The sequence below is a fragment of the Mercurialis annua genome, linkage group LG5, assembly GCF_937616625.2.
Source record: "Mercurialis annua linkage group LG5, ddMerAnnu1.2, whole genome shotgun sequence".
Classification (NCBI taxonomy): Eukaryota; Viridiplantae; Streptophyta; class Magnoliopsida; order Malpighiales; family Euphorbiaceae; genus Mercurialis; species Mercurialis annua.
This window is the reverse complement of record NC_065574.1, coordinates 5537009-5556778: the sequence shown is the minus strand read 5'-3', so window position 1 is coordinate 5556778 and position 19770 is coordinate 5537009. Positions and strand designations below refer to the sequence as shown.

At 34.8% G+C, this 19770-nt stretch overlaps 3 protein-coding genes across 3 annotated transcripts; 2 read left to right on the top strand and 1 right to left on the bottom strand.

Moving 5' to 3' along the window:
* The first annotated feature begins 62 nt into the window (after window positions 1-62).
* LOC126680870 (40S ribosomal protein SA-like) lies at window positions 63-2068 on the top strand. Its single transcript, XM_050376128.1, has 5 exons — window positions 63-312; window positions 581-843; window positions 934-1131; window positions 1455-1671; window positions 1768-2068. The coding sequence occupies exons 1-5, from the start codon at window positions 144-146 to the stop codon at window positions 1827-1829; spliced, it is 909 nt and encodes a 302-aa protein (XP_050232085.1). The 5' UTR covers window positions 63-143; the 3' UTR covers window positions 1830-2068.
* A 1694-nt stretch (window positions 2069-3762) lies between these two features.
* Window positions 3763-10892, bottom strand: LOC126680876 (retinoblastoma-related protein). The gene is made up of 19 exons (XM_050376135.2): window positions 10649-10892; window positions 10263-10411; window positions 10038-10142; window positions 9809-9951; window positions 9622-9718; window positions 9462-9508; window positions 8720-8918; window positions 8491-8557; window positions 8215-8394; window positions 7924-8117; window positions 6922-7798; window positions 6648-6810; window positions 6460-6532; window positions 5427-5606; window positions 5219-5338; window positions 4996-5140; window positions 4786-4898; window positions 4229-4344; window positions 3763-4129 (listed from the first exon to the last, which is right to left on the bottom strand). Exons 2-19 carry the CDS (start codon window positions 10392-10394, stop codon window positions 3979-3981), a joined length of 3102 nt encoding a protein of 1033 aa, XP_050232092.1. The 5' UTR covers window positions 10395-10411; window positions 10649-10892; the 3' UTR covers window positions 3763-3978.
* Window positions 10893-11790: 898 nt separating this feature from the next.
* LOC126680863 (THO complex subunit 1) lies at window positions 11791-19672 on the top strand. Its single transcript, XM_050376120.2, has 21 exons — window positions 11791-11973; window positions 12113-12196; window positions 12376-12450; window positions 12828-12921; window positions 13338-13483; window positions 13595-13666; window positions 14256-14328; window positions 14415-14480; window positions 14567-14613; window positions 14760-14831; window positions 14990-15109; window positions 15198-15263; window positions 15359-15400; window positions 16075-16191; window positions 16297-16379; window positions 16529-16595; window positions 17458-17529; window positions 17672-17722; window positions 18395-18454; window positions 18539-18688; window positions 19268-19672. Exons 1-21 carry the CDS (start codon window positions 11971-11973, stop codon window positions 19535-19537), a joined length of 1830 nt encoding a protein of 609 aa, XP_050232077.1. The 5' UTR covers window positions 11791-11970; the 3' UTR covers window positions 19538-19672.
* The last annotated feature ends 98 nt before the right edge of the window (window positions 19673-19770 follow it).

The window sequence follows — 19770 nt, the reverse complement described above, 5'->3', positions numbered from 1 at the left end:
TCTACAAATTTAATCTAGGGTTTCCAAAGTTTTCTCTACTACTTATAAGTTCATCTCCTTTAAAACCTCATACTCTACACAAACCAGTCGAGTCGCACAAAAGAACTAGTAGGGTTTAAATTAATCGAACAAGCGAAACGACAATGGCGGCAACGGCGACGACCATCACCACGGCAGCAACAGCTGCAGCTCCACGTCAGCTTTCCCAAAAGGAAGCCGACATTCAGATGATGCTTTCGGCGGAGGTCCACCTTGGTACCAAAAACTGTGATTTCCAAATGGAACGTTACGCTTTCAAGCGCCGCAACGATGGTATTTATTTATGTATTTTTGTTTTTCTCAGTTTAATTTCTGTTCTAGAAATGTTATTGCTAAACGATGTAGTTTTAGATTTGGATTTGTTTAATTAATTAATAGTTGATGTTAATTGCTAAATCTGGTTGTTTATTAGACTGTTCATTTCTGTAATTTTAAAAAAATATATGTTTGTGGAATGTTGTTTAATTTGCTTAATTTATGATGTCACTGTATAAATTGTAGGTTGATTTTGGTAGTAATTTATGGATTTTGATTATTCTAGGAATTTATATTATTAACCTTGGAAAGACATGGGAGAAGCTTCAGTTGGCTGCTAGGGTTATTGTGGCAATTGAGAACCCACAAGATATTATTGTTCAATCTGCAAGGCCATATGGTCAAAGAGCTGTCTTGAAGTTTGCCCAGTACACTGGTGCTCATGCTATTGCTGGAAGGCATACTCCTGGTACTTTCACTAACCAGCTTCAAACTTCCTTCAGCGAGCCCCGTCTTCTTATCCTTACCGACCCCAGAACTGATCATCAGGTGATTGCCGAGTTTTATGTTTTTATTATGTTTACATTTGAAATACTAGAGTTATATGAACGTTTGATTATATCATTTTGAATTTTGCAGCCCATTAAAGAAGCAGCTCTTGGAAACATTCCCACCATTGCTTTCTGTGACACTGATTCGCCAATGAACTATGTCGATATCGGTATTCCAGCTAATAACAAGGGAAAGCACAGCATTGGATGTCTGTTTTGGTTGTTGGCTAGGATGGTTCTTCAGATGCGTGGCACTATCCTTCCCGGCCACAAGTGGGAAGTCATGGTAAATATCTTTAATCTTAAGCTGAAATGGTTTAATGGAATTGGAGAACTAGATGTATTGAGTAAATGTAATTGCCACAAGTGTAAAGTTCAATATCATTGAGTTTTATATGTTAATTTTTGCTGTCTAAGACGTGTACATTTATGCTATGGTTTTTATGTACCTTATTTTTCTTTTCATTTTTATTATGGGTGCATGGCTGCTGTAGTATTGTTATGTCTCTGCACGCGGGAGTATTAATTGTTCATATTTCCAATTTCTTGTGCCAACACTATTTGTATGAAGTGAATTTTTAACCACTTTCCATTTTTCCTGTTTTGCAGGTGGATTTGTTTTTCTACAGAGAGCCTGAGGAAACTAAGCCACAAGAAGAGGAAGATGTGGTCGCTCCCATGGAGTATGCCCTTCCTGGTGCTGACTACAGTGCTGGTGCTGATAACTGGGCTGCTAGCGGTGGTGATGGATGGACCTCTGAAGTCGCTCAACCTATTGCTGCAGTGCCTTCCGCAAGCTGGGAACAACCACCACCAGCACAACAACGTAAGAACTGTTTATATGATTTTGTTTGTTATTTACAACTGTTTCAGGTACTTGCAATACTCCCTTAACCTCTTGTTCTTTTTGTTCCTGGATTAGCTGCTGGGGATTGGGATGCTGCAGCTCCTCCACCTCAACTTGCAGCCGCAGAATGGGAGTGAAAGACTTGAGAAGTTTATCAACTCTTGTATTGCATATTTACCGTAATCATGAGTTAGATTTGAAGGATTATCTACAGTTTTTTGGCGTCTGAACTTGTTTTGTTTATTTGCTTTAATTTTTTTGGTCATAGCTTAGTAAAAGACATCAAATTTGAGAGATTTTGACATTTCTTGCTTCAAGTAGTAAAATGCTATATTTTACGTGATTGGTTCCATAAGCTGCTAAAAGCAATTCTTGATGTCTTTTCTTTTTTTGTTTTTCTGTTTAAGAGGCTAGCAAATCTAAGCAAGATCGTTTAATATGTTTTGGGATTAAAGTAAATTACAATTCAGATACTACACTTGATCTTAGATAATTTATAATTATTCATTGCTCATAAGATTGTCTAAATTTTTGTAATAGTATCGTGGATTATATTTTAATTTAAATTGTAAAAATAAAAATGGCTCATTCCATTTGCATCTTTTAGTTGGTTAAAACTGTTGAAAGATATTTCAAGAAAAAGCCAAGAGATAATTGGAATTTATTTGATTGTCATTGTTAATTTATGCATTTTTAGATTGGATTTTAAATATTTTATTGCAATATGCAAGTTAGTCATGGTTAAGTTTTAACACATTATATCAGAATTATAATTAATTAATTACCTTAACCAGTAATCTGATGCCCCCTTTAAGCATCCTGAAAAAGAATAGCCTATTTCTAATTAAAGAAAGTGCTGTTTTTATTTCTTTGAACGACTAATGTCTAAACTATTCAGTTTTAGGTTATATAATCCATAATTATATTTTTAAAACATGTCCGGAAGTGAGGAATGTAAAAACTAAATTAGAGTTCCCTTGCTGTTGCAACAAAATTATCCTAAATATAATTTTTGCAATTAAAACTTAAATGATGAGATAATTTGATTTAAAATTGATCAGAGGAGTTAATTGTTCAAAAAAATAAAAATTAAATTAAGTTATCCCGTGTCACAAGTTTAGGGACCTAATTGGTCATGGTTAAGTTTTAACACATTATATCAGAATTATAATTAATTAATTACCTTAACCAGTAATCTGATGCCCCCTTTAAGCATCCTGAAAAAGAATAGCCTATTTCTAATTAAAGAAAGTGCTGTTTTTATTTCTTTGAACGACTAACGTCTAAACTATTCAGTTTTAGGTTATATAATCCATAATTATATTTTTAAAACATGTCCGGAAGTGAGGAATGTAAAAACTAAATTAGAGTTCCCTTGCTGTTGCAACAAAATTATCCTAAATACAATTTTTGCAATTAAAACTTAAATGATGAGATAATTTGATTTAAAATTGATCAGAGGAGTTAATTGTTCAAAAAAATAAAAATTAAATTAAGTTATCCCGTGTCACAAGTTTAGGGACCTAATTGGTCATGGTTAAGTTTTAACACATTATATCAGAATTATAATTAATTAATTACCTTAACCAGTAATCTGATGCCCCCTTTAAGCATCCTGAAAAAGAATAGCCTATTTCTAATTAAAGAAAGTGCTGTTTTTATTTCTTTGAACGACTAACGTCTAAACTATTCAGTTTTAGGTTATATAATCCATAATTATATTTTTAAAATATGTCCGGAAGTGAGGAATGTAAAAAATAAATTAGAGTTCCCTTGCTGTTGCAACAAAATTATCCTAAATATAATTTTTGCAATTAAAACTTAAATGATGAGATAATTTGATTTAAAATTGATCAGAGGAGTTAATTGTTCAAAAAAATAAAAATTAAATTAAATTATCCTGTGTCACAAGTTTAGGGACCTCATTGACCCTTTGTTCATTTCTAATCTGCCATATGGAAAAAGCTGCTACAATAGTAAATTTAACAAGTTAGAGCACCAAGTCAGTTAAGAAATCGTCACAGTGCGTCAATCTATACCATTAACAAAAGTTTAATAACTGGACTAAAATTATAATTAAAGATTAAGCTTTATTTTAACTTGTTAGAGCCACCTTCAGTTTCCAGGTTCAGCATCTAGATTACAGAATACAAGGGCGGTGGCGGCTACTCTACAACTGAACCGCACATACATCACCCCTTGTCATACACTTCTGATCTATATAAAGGTGAAAAAACAAAAAAGACAACCAGAATTTACAGGGCGGGTCAAAAAACACCCGTCGAGTTATGATTCAGGTTGCTCGCTTTTCACAGGTGGACCTGACGAGGATGCACCATTCCCGTTTTGAAGATAGAGGCTGTTGGCCACCATAGAATCACTAACCAAACCAACGTCTACGTCATCAAAGTTGAGTGTTCCTCTGATCTTTCTATTACTGAGAAGAATAAAAATAAAAAAAAAAGGCAAACAACTTTATTGACTTGAAATAAATAAACTGCATAGACGATAGAGGACGCTGGCAATGGAAGCATACCCATTTAACCGGTTATTGATTGCAGTCAGGTCTTTAGAAGGGCTCTGGTATGCATGAGTGCTCTCTCCAACACATGCATAGTAGCTTTTCGAGCTATGTGAGATCAAAGCATCCATCTAAAAGCATAACAAGATTAAAAGATGTTCAAGGGCAGGCTCTGCCTAAAATCAAATATTTGAAACTAATAGAATCAGGATCCTTTTATCATAACCTAAAGTCCCCGTAAACATGCAACATGGATTTCATTGTTGCCAAGACACTAATGCCACGAACAAATCTAAAGTACCAAGAGTTAATTTCACTAGCCCATGCTGCTAGTGATGGAAGATCAAAACATCAATAGATAACTTGCGTCACCTTTTCATATCCAAATAAACTAAAATCAATCTGCAAATAGTATCTACTCAGACAGGTCATGAAACATTAAACAGAAAATAACCCAAATTTCCTCAAATTCCAATTATTTTTCTCGCATGCTGGTAAAATAAGAAACACACTATTTTGAAGAAAAGAAGAAGATCAACTTTAAATAAAGACGATTGAGCAATGAATAGCACCTTTGATGTCCGCAATGGAGAGACATACACATTGTGCACTGCGGAGACTTTCTTTGGTGACATGTCGGGAAGATTTGGAAAAGGAGATACTTTAGGTGAAGCAGGACATTGACCTGAGTAGCCAATAAGTAGCATGTTTAAACAGTAACTAAGAACAATAAAAGCAGAAGAAAAAAAGTTAAGATATGCATTACTATATCAAAAGAGTACCATCTTTATTGTTATTGACTTCTGGAAGCTGGCTGGCTTTTGTGGTTGTTCCAGCAGAACCAACCTCCACCAGCAAAGGCTTTGCAGCAGGAATAAATATTTCATTGTAAAATGTAATAATATCAACATGATCTTGGCCTGTCCTCTGTTTTAAAACCATGCAAAAGGTTAGATCTTCAAAAAGAGGCATCAGCAAAGAGATTAAAAAAATTAGACAACATACCCCATTGTGGCGTGCTGATGCCCAATCGACAAATACACTACGGAATACTTGGGGTTTACATTGTGGTTGCTTCCTGTAGTTGTAAATGATCTCCCTGAAGGTTAGATTCACTTTAGAAATCTGCAGTGCAAACACAAGTATGAGAAGAAAAACACTATGAAGGTGAACAAGTTAAAAGTAGTCAATCAACTTTTACAAGTATGCAAACCTTTGCAACTCCATAAAAACAACAAAGGATGATCTGGTCAATATGCCGGTTAAAGAACAAGGATGTCCGCTGACTAAGTATTTGTTGAAATAAACGATAAACATTTTCTCTTATGTGCTGCTGAGACAGTTGTAGCCTTTCGACCATACCATTGATTCTGACAGCAGCTAACTTGTTAATCTGGTCAAGACAAGAAGCATGAGCATGTAATTTGTAAGTAAGACTAACATCATACAAAGCAAACATAGTCTAGATCCCAATGAAATTCAAAAGTGTGCGTAGTGGAAACTCCTCCAAAATTTAGACAGGATAGTATTTAAACATTAACAGCTCAGTAGTGCTAGAACTGAAAACCATATACAATTAACTTAGATGCGAGGTTGAAAATATGTCTGGAAAAGATCAACAGTGAACATATACCATCTTCACGAGCAAATATGTAGATCATTAATTCCACTATTATGAATCCATCTATAAGTGAATAGGTGTTTCTGGTTGAAACTAAGTTTACAACCTACTGAAGTCAATCAAGCTAAGTTTAAGGTCCACAGTATTATTTCAACAAAGCTTGGGCCTAATGGTTCAAGCTTTGGATAAATTCAACCTAACCTCTAGCCCCTAAAATTAACTTAATTCAAACTAATGAGACATCAGTTAGCCACTACCTCTAAGAAATTTTACTTCTTGAAACTTAATTCAAACTAATGAGACATCAGATAGCCACTACCTCTTAGAAATTTTACTTCTTGAACCATCCATGCATGAGATGTTGCAACCAGAATAAACAAAGAGATACAGCTAGATAAAATAGCCAACATGCCTAGAAATATTTAAAAAGAAAGAAGCATACATGCCTAATACAGTGGCTCCTACTCTATCAAGACAAAAACCACCACCACCACTCGTATAGAATTTAGAGAAATTATGAAAATAAAAGAGGGCTATGCATCTCACAATAAACATCCACAATTATAATAGGTTGTTGAGTTGGTGATACGGTGACCATAGACATTTAATACAATGTGTCTATTACCTTGCTAAAGAAAACATTGATCCCAGTTTCTGCACACGTTTCCCCTCCTCCCCCAGGATTTGGACGTGTTGGACTGCATGATAAAGCCATACACAAGAATCACAATAAGATAATGGAAAAATAGAACAGCTGTGACATGGCCCAAAGGGGCAGAGATACCATTGACGTCCTTAACAAGACCAAATTACCTGGCAAAGGCAGATTGCAAAGGAGGGGGTGGCAGCTTTGATTTAAGATTACTGAAAGCAAGTAGACGATCTTTCACTGGTGATGTAAAGGAATTACGCTCTACTAGCACACTCCGGTAGTCGGGGCATGGCCTCTTTGGTGACCGGATATCCCCATTCTGACCTAAAAAATGATGCATGATAGCCAAAGAAATGATGTGTCAGGTATAAGAACCTAGGTAAGATACCAATCTTGATAACCCGGAATTGAATATTTACTCAAATTATAGACTACCTGGGGATGGTTCATGTCTCTGTACAGAAGGTAGCGGAGGCAATCCTCCAGAAAAATTAATATGCACAGCAATTGCATCCAAAGAAGGCATCGGTTCTGCTAATAGCCCAAGACGATTAATCTCTACAGAGAGAGAAGGCCTTGCAACTGTCAAAGAATTATACATTGAGGAGCCCTTTTCCCACACCATGCTCTCTAAAAGTCGTTCTTCCAATGAATTCAAATGCCGCCTCAATTCCCTTGGCAAAGACTCCTCATGTCTAATGAAACTCTCTATCACCTTGCTGAGATCAAAAGCTGTAATGCCAGTTCGCTCCAAAACAGCTGGAAACAGCATCGTGACAGTCTTATGTGTCGCCAAGACTAGTTCAGCAGAACATGCCAGCATACACCTGTGGAACCTCTCATTAGTTAATAAGGAGGTCAAATTAGTTGCATGCAATATTTGAGCCTCTGCTGTGCACATTGCTTCTAGAACCCTATAATATAACTTTATAGCCTCCAATCGTCGTTGTTCTGTCCATATGTTATCCATCAGGTTAGTACTTTGCAGACTTCCAGTTACACAACGCTCGCCCAGTGCATTACTAGGAAATATAGCCTCCAATATTATCTGTGCCCTGCGTATGACATCAGGCGTAACATCCCTGTCGCATGACGCAAGGAAACGTTCCAACTGTGCAGAAGGTTTCGATGGAAGTGGAGAAATAACGGTACGAAGCCACTTTGCAGTAGTCATTGCTGTGCTCACAGGTGTAGCAGCCATCCTAGAATTTATGCTACCAGGAATGCCATTTGCATGCGATACAGGGGAACGATGAGGAGAGAGGGGACTTGTAATTGTCTTTGTCGGTGAGGACATCTGATCAAATTTTCTCTACACAGAGAAGAGCAAATGACAATATCAACTCTAGTTTACACAAAACAAATAAATCATAGGACATTTGACAAACAATATATAATATCTGATTTTATAGAATGTGCACTAAGCTTAAAAGTTACCTTTGTGCCAGATACATTAATAGCACCTCCAGATAAGCTCCCTGAAGCAAGTAAGCTGTCTTCCTCATTGATAAATACCCTCTCATCCAGTTCACCCTTGCAGCGAATTGAATCTTCATAATCTTTTTCTAAAATATTCAAACTAGACCTCAGTGATGATTCTTCCATTAAATCTTCATAATAGATCAAGCCATCTGCATCACAGAGAATCAAAATTTCAGAAGCATAAACAAAATATGTTGCCAATACTAAAGGATCAATAGATGCAAGCGTTAAAAACTTTTCAATCACCTGTATTTATATTATCTAGGTTTTCATTTTTATAATCAGATGCCAAATGAGGTTTTTTCTTCAGGATATCAGCTATTAAATTATTGGTCTTCTCCATTGTTTTTCTCAGTTCATCATCTGAGGTGTCATATTTGTTGCAAAGTGACGCTAGTAGGTCAACACCTTTGTCACCCTTCTTCACTGAATCACTCAACATGTAAAATTAGAAGCTAGAACTTCTCAAAGTAAAAGAAACAAAAAATTCGACACATGGTGATGACAAGGCCAGATCATTACCAAAACGTTCAGAGTCATTCAAGTTGAAACTTCTGAAGCGAACAGGAACATGAATAATCAAAATAGCCTGACAAATTTCATGATATCATAAGAATATATCAACCTTATCTGCAACTAAATTTAATTAGGTAGAACAAGTTCATATGATATAACTGTTATTTCTCATGCACAAATTGATAACCGGAATTCTTCTATCAGTAATAAACCAAAGATAATTACTGTCACTTACCAGCACAGAAACCAAACCATTTGTGCAAGTCACCAAATCTTTAAAACGGCTGAAAGCATGTACTCGGAGTGCCAAAAACAGCAACCATCCAAAACGATGATAGTCAGACACATATGTTGTGTCACTGGAAACTGCCAACTGCTTATCAACATTCCCATCACTTGTCAAGAAAAGTTCCCGATATGCGCGTTTGTAGTGCCTGGTAAATTAATTAACAAGATAAACCATTATTTATGCAAAAACTCTCAAAATAAAAGAGAGCAAAATCCAAAACAGCAAAATTACACTCAAAATTCAGTTGCTTCATTGGAGACTACACCGTGATTGCAGCACATTATGCAATCACAGCTTCACATACGCATTCATGATATAATGAGTCACAAATTTCATGACATAACTTATAGTATGTTCCCGGAGCACATCAAGCAATAAATTGTATTTATCATCAAATCATCTGACTGGATACATGGTCTACTATCAATGATGTCAGCTATTTGACAGTAAACTTAAACTTCATTTTCCAAGATAATCAAAGCTATACTAGAGCCATGAGATGCCATGATTACTTATTCAAGCATGCCTAAGACTTCAGAATTAGGTCAACAAAAAAGATATGCCTTTCCCCTAAAGAAAAGGCTATTTTATAATGCTCAACAAGTGTAGCACACACCGAGAAAATAATAATACAACAAACTCTGCAGCATTTCCTACAGAAGCACATATGCAATGGAACTGTGCCCACCTGCTTAAGATACTCAGGTGCACAAAATTAGCTTGCAACTCCTTCGCCTAGAAAAATGAAATACACACTCATTGAGTAAATCGCCAAATAAAGAAATATACAGATTTCCATAAAATAGATAAAAAGACCACACAGACATTAATATGTATGATAAAAATACCTCTAGTCTGCTCTCCCAATCTGCACCATACATGTTACTCAATATTGGGCCAGCCTTAACAACATACTGAGGTAGTTCTTTAAAGAAGTCCACAATGCTGCAAGACATGAAATAAAACAGCTATAATTAGAACAAACATTCAGAAACAGAACTAGCTAAAAGCAATTAAATTTAAGAAAAAACATACTTCAGTTTGGCACATCTTAATATGTGGCACAAGGTAATCCCATTGTCATCAGATTTCTGCTGCACACCATCTCTAATCTTCTCGCTCAACCTCTTAACAGAGTATGACACAAATGCAAACCAAAACCTTTCTGCTTCCTCCGGCTAACACATAAAAATTTAATTCGACTAGTCCTTCAACTGAATTCCACATGAAAGTTTTATACAAAAAATATGAGACCAAATTTTACCATTCCATTCCCAATAGCAGAAATATTTGCTGACAGAAGGTGTTTTGTATCTTTAAAAAGCTGCATAGCTTCTTCGTAAGTGTCATTATTCACGCACAATTCAGCCTGCCATTAATATCCCAATTTTTTAAGAATTATTAAATGAACCGGTAAACCGCAAAGCTGAAATAATCATGACTAAATCCTTGGAAAATTTAAATTAAAAAAAAATAGAAAAGTTTGTGCCTTGCAAAACTCCGTAAATCGCGTTTCAATGGCATCATTCTCCCCTGCTGCTCCATCATTGTGCGAATTATTTGTCGGAACCGTTGAAGGATTTGTTTCTTCTTCCATAGTTTTTGAAGTGGCTGAGCTCATTCCAAACCCTAATTAATCTAACCAGTCCAAGAAAAAACATACAGACATAAAAGCAATAAATATCTTAATTACAACAGTTTCTACAACGGTAATAATTAGAAAATCCAAAATTTCTGAAAAAATAAACAATTAATTCAAAAATAAAACTTTTATAAACATGCTCCCAAAAATAACAGCACAAAACAAATTAAAATGCAAGAACTGTAATTTAGCCCTAAAAAATCGAAAAAAACAACAAAAAAGTATAAATTTACAGGTTTGTTAAGGTACAGATCTCGAAATTGATCTCCAGATCCAGCAGCAACAATAACAAAACCCTAGAATTTCCCCCAATTCAACAAACGACACCGCTTTAAAGATCAAAAAACAAACTGAAAACTCGGGGTTTAGCAAAATTAAAACCCTAGTCTCTCTCTACTCTCTCTCTAGAAAAGTGTGTTTTTTAGGAGAACCCTATCAGTGTGTAGTACTCTCTCTCTTTCTACTAGCGCGGGAAAATCCAACAAGACTTTTGACACATACATACATGACATGAATAGATGCATACATGAAGAACCAATTGTGTTTTGACACGTAATGATTGTTAGGTTATTTTTACCGCCAAAACTTTCCCACCGTTATGCTTCGAGGGTAAGATTGGCCGTTTTTTGACGGAGTTTAATGTTTTTTTTGGTTTTGTTTTTCGGGAATTGAGAAGGTCTCGTGTGGGTTTGTTGTAGGTCCTAGATGGGGTTTGTGTCGTTATGTGAAGGGTAAAATGTCCTTTTGTTGAAGGGATAGTGTCTTATATTAATAAAATTATTTTTAATTTTATTTATAGTAAATTACTCATAATTTATATTTTTGTTTTTTATTTAAAAATTAAATAATAAAATTTTCAATTTTTATTTTCATCAATAATTTGATTTTTATGTATATTTTTAATATTAGACAACTAGATTAAAAATTTAACTAAAACTCAATTTCAATTTGGTATTTACATTTATTTTCAATATAAATATAAATAAAAATTATAAATTCATAAAAATTTAACAGCTTAATCAATTTTTATTAAGCATTATTTTTAGTCCCATACTCATTAACTCTTAATATATGATTAAAAATATTTTGAGGTACAATATAAAATTTAAAAACCAATTGAATAATATTTGTACTAATTTTTTTTGACTTATTAACATATACTTTTTTTAAAAATAAAATATAGAGTGCAATTTTTTCAAATAAAAATTGAACATTACATGAACCATATATAAATGGATTTTATCTAAAACGACAGCGGTCGCCAATTATGTAGCCCATATATAACCAATGGGCCACTCATTACAAGCCAAAACTAAATGGGCTAGGCCCTTTACATTAAGCCTCGCTTTTTGGTGCCCAAACATGAGCTACCCTCTGCAATTAGCCTCCAAAACTAAAATTTATGCAAAAATCGAAACATTCTGAAGATTCATTTGCTCAATTATTTTTTCCATGAATTGATTATACATTGAATCTCCATTGGAGCCTGAAATTGCAGATTAACAGCCTGCTATCTCCTCTCAAGGAGAAGACAGCGTAGCTACAGTTTCAAAATATGGTAAATGTTTTCTTCTTCGTTATCCTTTTGTTTTAATTGTTTCCTAGTGTCGATTTTAGGTTCTGTTTACTGGTTTTAAACATTGTCAATTACAGTAGTTTCATTGCAATTTTATATAGTTTGATTTTTCTCTTATTAGGAAGAGTTCAAAACCGCTATACTGCAGCCTGGACTGCCGGAGAACTTTGCTCTGCAAACCGTTCAGCAGTTTATTAAACCTCAGGTATTTGATTTGTTTTTTTAAAAATTTATTTTTTTGATACAATAATCATGTGATAATGTAATGTTGTGTTTTCAGCACTAGTTTATGTTGTGCAAATTGAACTATATGTTAGATTTATTGTATGCTATATGCATTATGGATTGATTTTTAGTAATTAATTGAATTGTTGAATTTGACAGAGACAAACGAAATTGGCGCAAGATGAGAATCAATTGTTAGAAAATATGCTTCGGACGTTGCTTCAGGAGCTTATGGTACGTTATATACAAAGTTTCTTGGTACTTATTTGATGATTTGTGCATACTGATGCACCATCAGGAAAAAATTTAAGTAGGTCTCAATGGTTAAAATGATTTGTTTAGTTCTGTTTTCGAAATTTTCGTTTTTATTGCTCTTTTTATGTATATATGTTGCCTATTTTGTGATTTATTATCTTCTTTGTCAGCATTTTTGAGATTAACTTCATTGTAAGTTCTAAATAGTGAATTAATATCAAATATGTGCACATATTCAAAGTTTGAAACTTGTCTTCCATGCGTAGATGAGTTTTTGTATACTGTACGTTTGCTACCTTTATTTATTTAATCTGTATTTTCATTGCGTTGAGAGTTCTAAATTTTCTATGATACAGGCTTCTGCAATACAGTCACAAGAGCCAATAATGTCATATGGGAAATCGATTGATGATAAGGAACATTCTCAGGGTCAAATTCCTAGTCTTTTAGGTATATATACATATGCTTGTACTAGCCATTTTTTTGTGAGCTAATTATGTAGTTTTTTTTATTAAATGATTATAAAGTTTTGAATTATAGAATTTTGGGGATAAAATAGAAACTGATATCTAATTTGATGGAGAAATGCTGTGTAAATTGTTGATCTGGTTAGGCGTCTGAATTTTTCAACATGCTCTTGTATCAAGTCTCCCTGCACCCTCCTTGTCTGTGTCTTATTTTTCCAACACTAATCAGTTTAAGTATCTTCTTAGTAGTCTTTTTAAGTTTTTAAAAATCATGACTCACATTATTGTTTGTAGGTGTTTTATGGCTTCTATTTTATTAATTATTAGTTTTTGCTGGTTGTTATCGTGGGTCTTTATGTTCATATCTCCCTCTCACTTTCTTTTTCCTGGTGCTACCAGATGTTGTGTTGCATCTTTGTGAGAAAGAGCATGTAGAAGGTGGTATGATATTTCAATTGTTGGAAGATTTGACAGAAATGTCTACAATGAAGAATTGTCAAGATATATTTGGTTATATTGAGAGTAAACAAGATATACTAGGGAAGGTGTGTCTTTTGGCGAATAGAAGGCTTTGAATATAGACTTGGATGCTAGTTATTTATATTTCACGGTTGCTAATACATGTGTCTATTTTTTGGTGGCTGTGATATATACAGCAAGAACTTTTTGCTCGTGGAAAACTTGTAATGTTGAGAACATGTAATCAACTTCTCCGTCGTCTTTCCAAGGTACTTCAACGGTCTTATGTAGATACTACACTAAGTTGGTGTGATAAGATTACATTTGAATGTCACTGTCTGCAAATTTTGTCAAATACTTGTATCATGCGATAAAATATGCTCATCCGTCCTCCTCTACCCCCGCAATGGCTGGAGAGCACTTTGTATGCTTGGTGACCCCTTATTTATTTGTATCGTGTGTTAAATCTTCTTGCGACTTTATTTTATATGAATTTCAGGTGAAAGTTCTTTGGTTCCCTTCTCTTGGAGGATGGACCTTCTGAATGGATATTTTCAATTATTTCTGTAAGCTACTGGAGCTATTGTTCCATTTCGCAAACTATTTGGTTGGCCATGTAATGACAAATTTGTGGATGCCATCACTCACATTAGAAGCAGCTGGGTTAGATTTGTAGGAAATAAGACGCCTGACTTTATTTTTGGATGAGATAATTCATATTTTCTCTTTTTTTATCCTCCTTCGGATAATAGGTTAATGTCATTAAAGGGAAATATTAGTAATTTCTAACTTTTTGACATGCTAGTCAATTCTTTTGATAAACCCTCTGGTGCTTATCTGCTTGAATTCACTTTACAGGCAAATAATGTTGTGTTTTGTGGGCGGATTCTCATGTTTCTGGCACATTTTTTTCCATTGTCTGAACGTTCAGGTATTTCTCTCTTTAATTCCACTCTTGACATATATTTTCTTTGTTGGGTGATCAATGATCATTCTCCTCTCCCGTAATTCTTGCAGCCGTGAACATAAAAGGAGTTTTTAACACATCAAATGAGACTAAATATGAAAAAGACCCACCGACTGGTATGCAAAGCTTTCTAAAACTTTAAGTTGCTTACTCAGTCTGTAGCTTTGTTATAAATCTTATGTACTTTGGACTTTTCTATTAGGAATTTCTCTTGACTTCAACTTCTACAAAACGCTCTGGAGTTTACAGGTAGCTAATATTAACTTAACTTTTTGTTAGTTCGGTCTCAAGTTTAGGAAGAAATTGATCTCCTAATAATTAACTCATTTTAGTTGTCGATTTCTCTTTTAGTCCTAGTAAAATCTGTTGATGAAGATGTGTGTTTGTGTTTCTAGGAACACTTCTGCAACCCTGCTTCCTTAACACTTGCTCCAACCAAGTGGCAGAAATTTACTTCTAGTTTGATGGTTAGCTTCTTTTAATTTTTGCAGTGAGTTGGATCTTTTTGTTTGATAAAAAATATTGTATTGTCATTAACTTTTTTCTTGTCATGACCATAAAAATGCAGGTACTTAAACTGCTTAACTTTACACTTAATTTTCTCCCTAAATTTTGAGATGTGTAGGTTGTATTAAATACATTTGAAGCACAGCCCTTGAGTGAGGAAGAAGGAGATGCTAACAACTTGGAGGAAGAGGCAGTTAACATTAAATATCTCACAAGCAGTAAACTGATGGGTTTAGAGGTGATTGTTGTTAAAATATACCAAATAAATTACAAAGATAATATTTGTTTTGTGCTGATTATGTCAGTTTTCCTTTTTCTTTTTCCAGCTAAAAGATTCTAGTTTTCGACGCCATATTCTTGTGCAGTGCCTCATATTGTTCGACTACCTTAAGGTAGTGATTGGTAGAGGCTTTGCAAGTCTTAATTTATATCTCATTGTGTAATTTTGATCTCCTTCTCTAACTGATATAGCCCTACATTTTGGTAGGCTCCAGGGAAAAATGACAAAGATTCAGCTTCTGAAAGCATGGTTAGTGCTGTTCCATTACTGATATAGCCTTATAGTAAGTTGTGCAATTTGCTATTTTGTCACAATGCTATGCTCGTGAGTGCATGAATGCGTACGAGATGCCGTAACCATAGAACTTGTGATGATTAAAATCCTGCAATATCAATCCACTCGTACATTCTACCACCTTTATATTATATAGTACACAAATTTTTGCACTCAAATAGCCAAAAATTTATTAATGCCAGTTGCTGTGGTTGGGCAAGACAGTGTAGGATTGATGTTTTATAACTTGCATTTGGTCGTGTTCTATCGAGGTTCTTAGTCTTGAACATGTGTAGAAGCTTAAGAAGATTATAATTTAAAGCACTAAAAAGGCAACTAGAATAATAGTTAAAATAATGGAACCTGAAGACTTTGTCCCATGCCCTGGAATGATGTTTTAAGCTTAAGCTCTGTTGTCTTATTTATCCGGAGGCTATGAAGATTTCTAGCTTTTAGCTCTGTAGTTCGCATTGGTTTATCCATGGATGAGTGATATCAAAAATGTAAAATATTCTTTGAGTTATCAGATTATGAATGCATGAGATTGCTTCTGGTTACAAACTATGCGCAAGTTGTTTTTTCAAATGGTTTAACTTCTTGTTTCCTTTTTAAGATAGAAGTGCTAATTTTTTCCTCCTGCTTATTTTCAGAAAGAAGAAATTAAAACTTGTGAAGAGCATGTAAAGAAGCTACTTGAAATGACTCCACCTAAAGGAAAGGATTTTTTTCAAAAGATTGAGCATGTGCTAGAACGGGAAAAGAACTGGGTAAGAACACCTTTATGTTTCTGTGCGCATGTGTGTGTGTATAGATTGCTTTTAAAAAATTGATATCCTCTTTAGATACTTAGCTCCCAACTTTTGAACTTTCAGGTTTGGTGGAAACGAGATGGCTGCCAACCATTTGAAAAGCAGCCAATAGAGGACAAATCTGTGCTAGAGGGAACTAAAAAACGGTATGCAAGTTAGTGGTTTAAAAATTGTTTTTACTTTAGGCTTATTCATTATTGAATTATTACGGCGTTAACGAAAAATAATTTAACTTATGTTATAAGATTTATGCATCTGTTTATGATCGGAATGAATTTTTTTTTTGGTCCTTAAGTAAGCCAAGGTGGAGGTTGGGAAACAAAGAACTCTCTCAATTATGGAAGTGGGCTGATCAAAATCCGGTATGTTCATTTGCAGATGACACTGCAACTTATCATATGACCATTGTTTTATTTTTCTATTTATACTTCATCATGCTGTACTTTAACATCAAAAAGCCATCCTTCCCCCGCATAAGCAACATACTGGATCCATTGATTATTTGTCAGTAGTGTCATGAACCTCATTAAAAGCATAGAATAACTTATAACTGCTATGCTCTAGTTGGTTTGGAGAGTATAAAAGGAAAATGTGAAGGAAATGGCAAGTAAACAAAAGAAGTCTGGAAGTTTTTTTTTAAGTTTCTAAAAAAGATCAAGAGAAAGAAATAATGATAAAGCACTTCAGAGTTACTAATTAGAGAAAAATTCTAGTTGAAATGCAAATAGGAAATGCTCTTTTGTGACCATTACTTAATATCACTCGCATGCCTTGGAAACAAACAGGCCTTGCATGGAAGATTATCAAATTCTTTCCCTTTTCTGCAAAGCAGTAACAGAACTAGGGCTTAGGTGGCTGTTTTTCTCAATCATGTCTGGCAAGTAGACATTACAGCAGACAATTTGTTTTTTTTTTAAGAACTGAAGTAGCGCTGGGAATTGTTTTCTTTACTAGATTTTACTTCCATTTACTTTTTCTTGCCAAACAGGCTGATTAAGTTGCTACTAATTGTGGAATTAAGGATGAATCTTGTAATATGAGTGGCGTTTTTTATTATGTAACTTGATGAAACAAATATACATGTCAATATGATAGAAACACTCTCTTAATGATGCTGTTACTCTTCAGAGTTGCACTCTTTTCTCTTTTTTCGTCCTTTCATTTGGGCTTAGTTTTTTAAATTTCTGAACATTAGTTTGATACTATTGGATCTGTTGATGTCAGAATGCCTTAACTGATCCTCAACGTATTCGAACACCAGCCATTGCAGACTACTGGAAACCTATGGCAGATGATGTAAGCACCATAACAGGCATCTTGAAGTTGAAAATAGGCTTCAAAATTTTTTCAGTTTAATTCTAGTATGCGTCGCATGCTTTAAGATGGCGTCTGATTTGTCGGTGATCTCAATCAAGTAACTATTTTGCTGTTATTTTAGATGGACCCATCAGCTGGAATAGAAGCTGAGTATCATCATAAAAATAACCGGGTAAGTTTTGGTCAGTTCTTTTCCATTTTTATGGTATTTGGCTGTGTTGCTACACTTTAGTTCCTTTTTAATAATATCAGTGCATTTAAATGATGCGCTCTTTGTCAATGCAATTGCCTACATGATATACTGTTCTTGTAAGGGTCACAAATGACATTCCTCAGATGAATTTTTATATATTCTGGATATGTAGAAACACTTAAAGCAGTAATCATGTCTAAGTAGGAAGGTGGATTATGAGTACCCCTGTATTGCATGTCATTAACTTGACTTTGTCCAGTTCAACTCTTGGATAGCTATAAGATGAAAACAAATGTTCAGTTCTGGGCCTAAAAAGGACAAAAAAAATTGATACATGCCTGATTCATTGACTAATCAATATGAAATTTAATTATAAACACACACTAGAGTCTAGACACCGGAGGAGGACAGCGATAAGTCATTTTCAATTAACAAGGATGTTGTACTTTTTGTTCTGAGTTGCTTCTTTTTCTTGTTTTCCTCTTATCGGGGATAAACAAAATAGGTATTAAATTTAGGACATGCTTACTTTTTCAGTTTCCGCTTTGTACTTGTTTAACAGTAAAGCAATTTGTTTGGGGTGCAATTTGGCTTCCTATAATTAATAGTGTGGATAAGTTCTCTCTTTATTCTTATTCTTTCTTTCCACAGGTGTATTGCTGGAAGGGTTTGCGATTATCAGCTAGGCAGGACTTGGATGGATTTTCGAGAGTATGATTCTACTAAAGATATTTGTAATATTTGATATGAATAAAGTCACTTTGATTAATGGCAACTGTGGGGATGTTCTTGTAGTTTACTGACCATGGTATTGAAGGAGTCGTTCCTCTAGAACTTCTGGCACCGGATGTCCGTTCCAAATATCAAGCCAAATCTAATGACAGGTCTAAACGTGCCAAAAAGGAAGATGGAAAGGGTGCTCCAAATCTAACAGAAGAAAATCAGGTATTTTCCGTCATTTCTGGAACATTGGATATCCTTTTGCTGCCAATTGCCAGCAAGGGGCCCAAGGGCCGCTAGAGATAATAGTAAAACTATTATTCGAGGAAGTTTAAATAACATGGTATCGTGGCATCTATAATTGAAAGGTTTTGGGTTTTTGATCCTTGACATCTCTCATTAAACTAATTAAATGCATAAATTAAAGTGACTGTGCTTATCAATGCTTCAAGTCTAATAGGCATTCACCTGCAGAGGTGCGCTAGATATAACAATAAAACTGTAGTTGGAGTCTCACCTAACAGCTGCAGAGGTGCGCTAGATATAACAATAAAACTGTAGTTGGAGTCTCACCTAACAGCTCGAGCTCGAGCATTTAGGTGGATTAGTCATTTTAACAAGGTGGCAAATTCCAAAATCTTAAATTCGTTGCATCATTGATAGAGCAAGTCCGCTTCCAAAAATTCAAATACATATTTAGTCCTTTTCCTCAACCGTCGATAATCAGTAGATATAATTATCATTGTTAATGAGGTCCAGTTCTCTTGGTCGATTAAGGTTTATGACTTTGCCTCAATTGTTTAGATGGCAACACCTGCAAGTGAGACAGATTGTGATGGAATGAGAAGTGATGAAGCTGCAAACGCTGCAATGGACTCTGAAGCAATGGCTATGGCAGGCAGTGCTTCGCAGGGTGCCACTCCGTCTCCAGATGAAGGGCAAACACCAGATGAACACCAAAGGCAAAGCCCTGATGCAGATATGGGTCAGGAATTGGAAGCCAATGGTGAAGTAGATGCGGGAATGGTGGATGGAGAGACCGACGCGGAAGTAGATTTAGAAGCAGGGAGTTAAAATATATGTTTTGCAAACTGTAACGTGTTAAAAAAATTGTATCAAACCCCAGAGATTTAATAACCATTGAGATGGAGCCAATATAACCAAAACTATCAATTTAAATGAAAAGCTTATTATGCTAGATATTATCAATAGCAGTCTGTTAAGTATGCTGTTAATCACCACCTGACGGTAAACACTTCATATATCAGTATTTTCACAGATACCGTTATTGATTCATGCTATGTGTG

What these genes read in the sequence shown, in the direction of transcription:
- LOC126680876 (XM_050376135.2), bottom strand. Translation starts at nt 10,394, where the DNA reads ATGAGCTCAGCCACTTCAAAAACTATGGAAGAAGAAACAAATCCTTCA. An exon ending in GTTTTTATGGAGTTGCAAAG is followed by an intron (nt 5,339 to 5,426) that starts GTTTGCATACTT and finishes TTTGCACTGCAG; the next exon opens with ATTTCTAAAGTGAATCTAAC. An exon ending in AGTCAATAACAATAAAGATG is followed by an intron (nt 4,899 to 4,995) that starts GTACTCTTTTGA and finishes TTGGCTACTCAG; the next exon opens with GTCAATGTCCTGCTTCACCT.
- LOC126680863 (XM_050376120.2), top strand. An exon ending in TATTGTTCGACTACCTTAAG is followed by an intron (nt 15,264 to 15,358) that starts GTAGTGATTGGT and finishes ACATTTTGGTAG; the next exon opens with GCTCCAGGGAAAAATGACAA. An exon ending in ATCATCATAAAAATAACCGG is followed by an intron (nt 17,723 to 18,394) that starts GTAAGTTTTGGT and finishes TTCTTTCCACAG; the next exon opens with GTGTATTGCTGGAAGGGTTT.
- LOC126680870 (XM_050376128.1), top strand. Translation starts at nt 144, where the DNA reads ATGGCGGCAACGGCGACGACCATCACCACGGCAGCAACAGCTGCAGCT. An exon ending in GCCACAAGTGGGAAGTCATG is followed by an intron (nt 1,132 to 1,454) that starts GTAAATATCTTT and finishes CCTGTTTTGCAG; the next exon opens with GTGGATTTGTTTTTCTACAG. An exon ending in ACCACCACCAGCACAACAAC is followed by an intron (nt 1,672 to 1,767) that starts GTAAGAACTGTT and finishes TTCCTGGATTAG; the next exon opens with CTGCTGGGGATTGGGATGCT.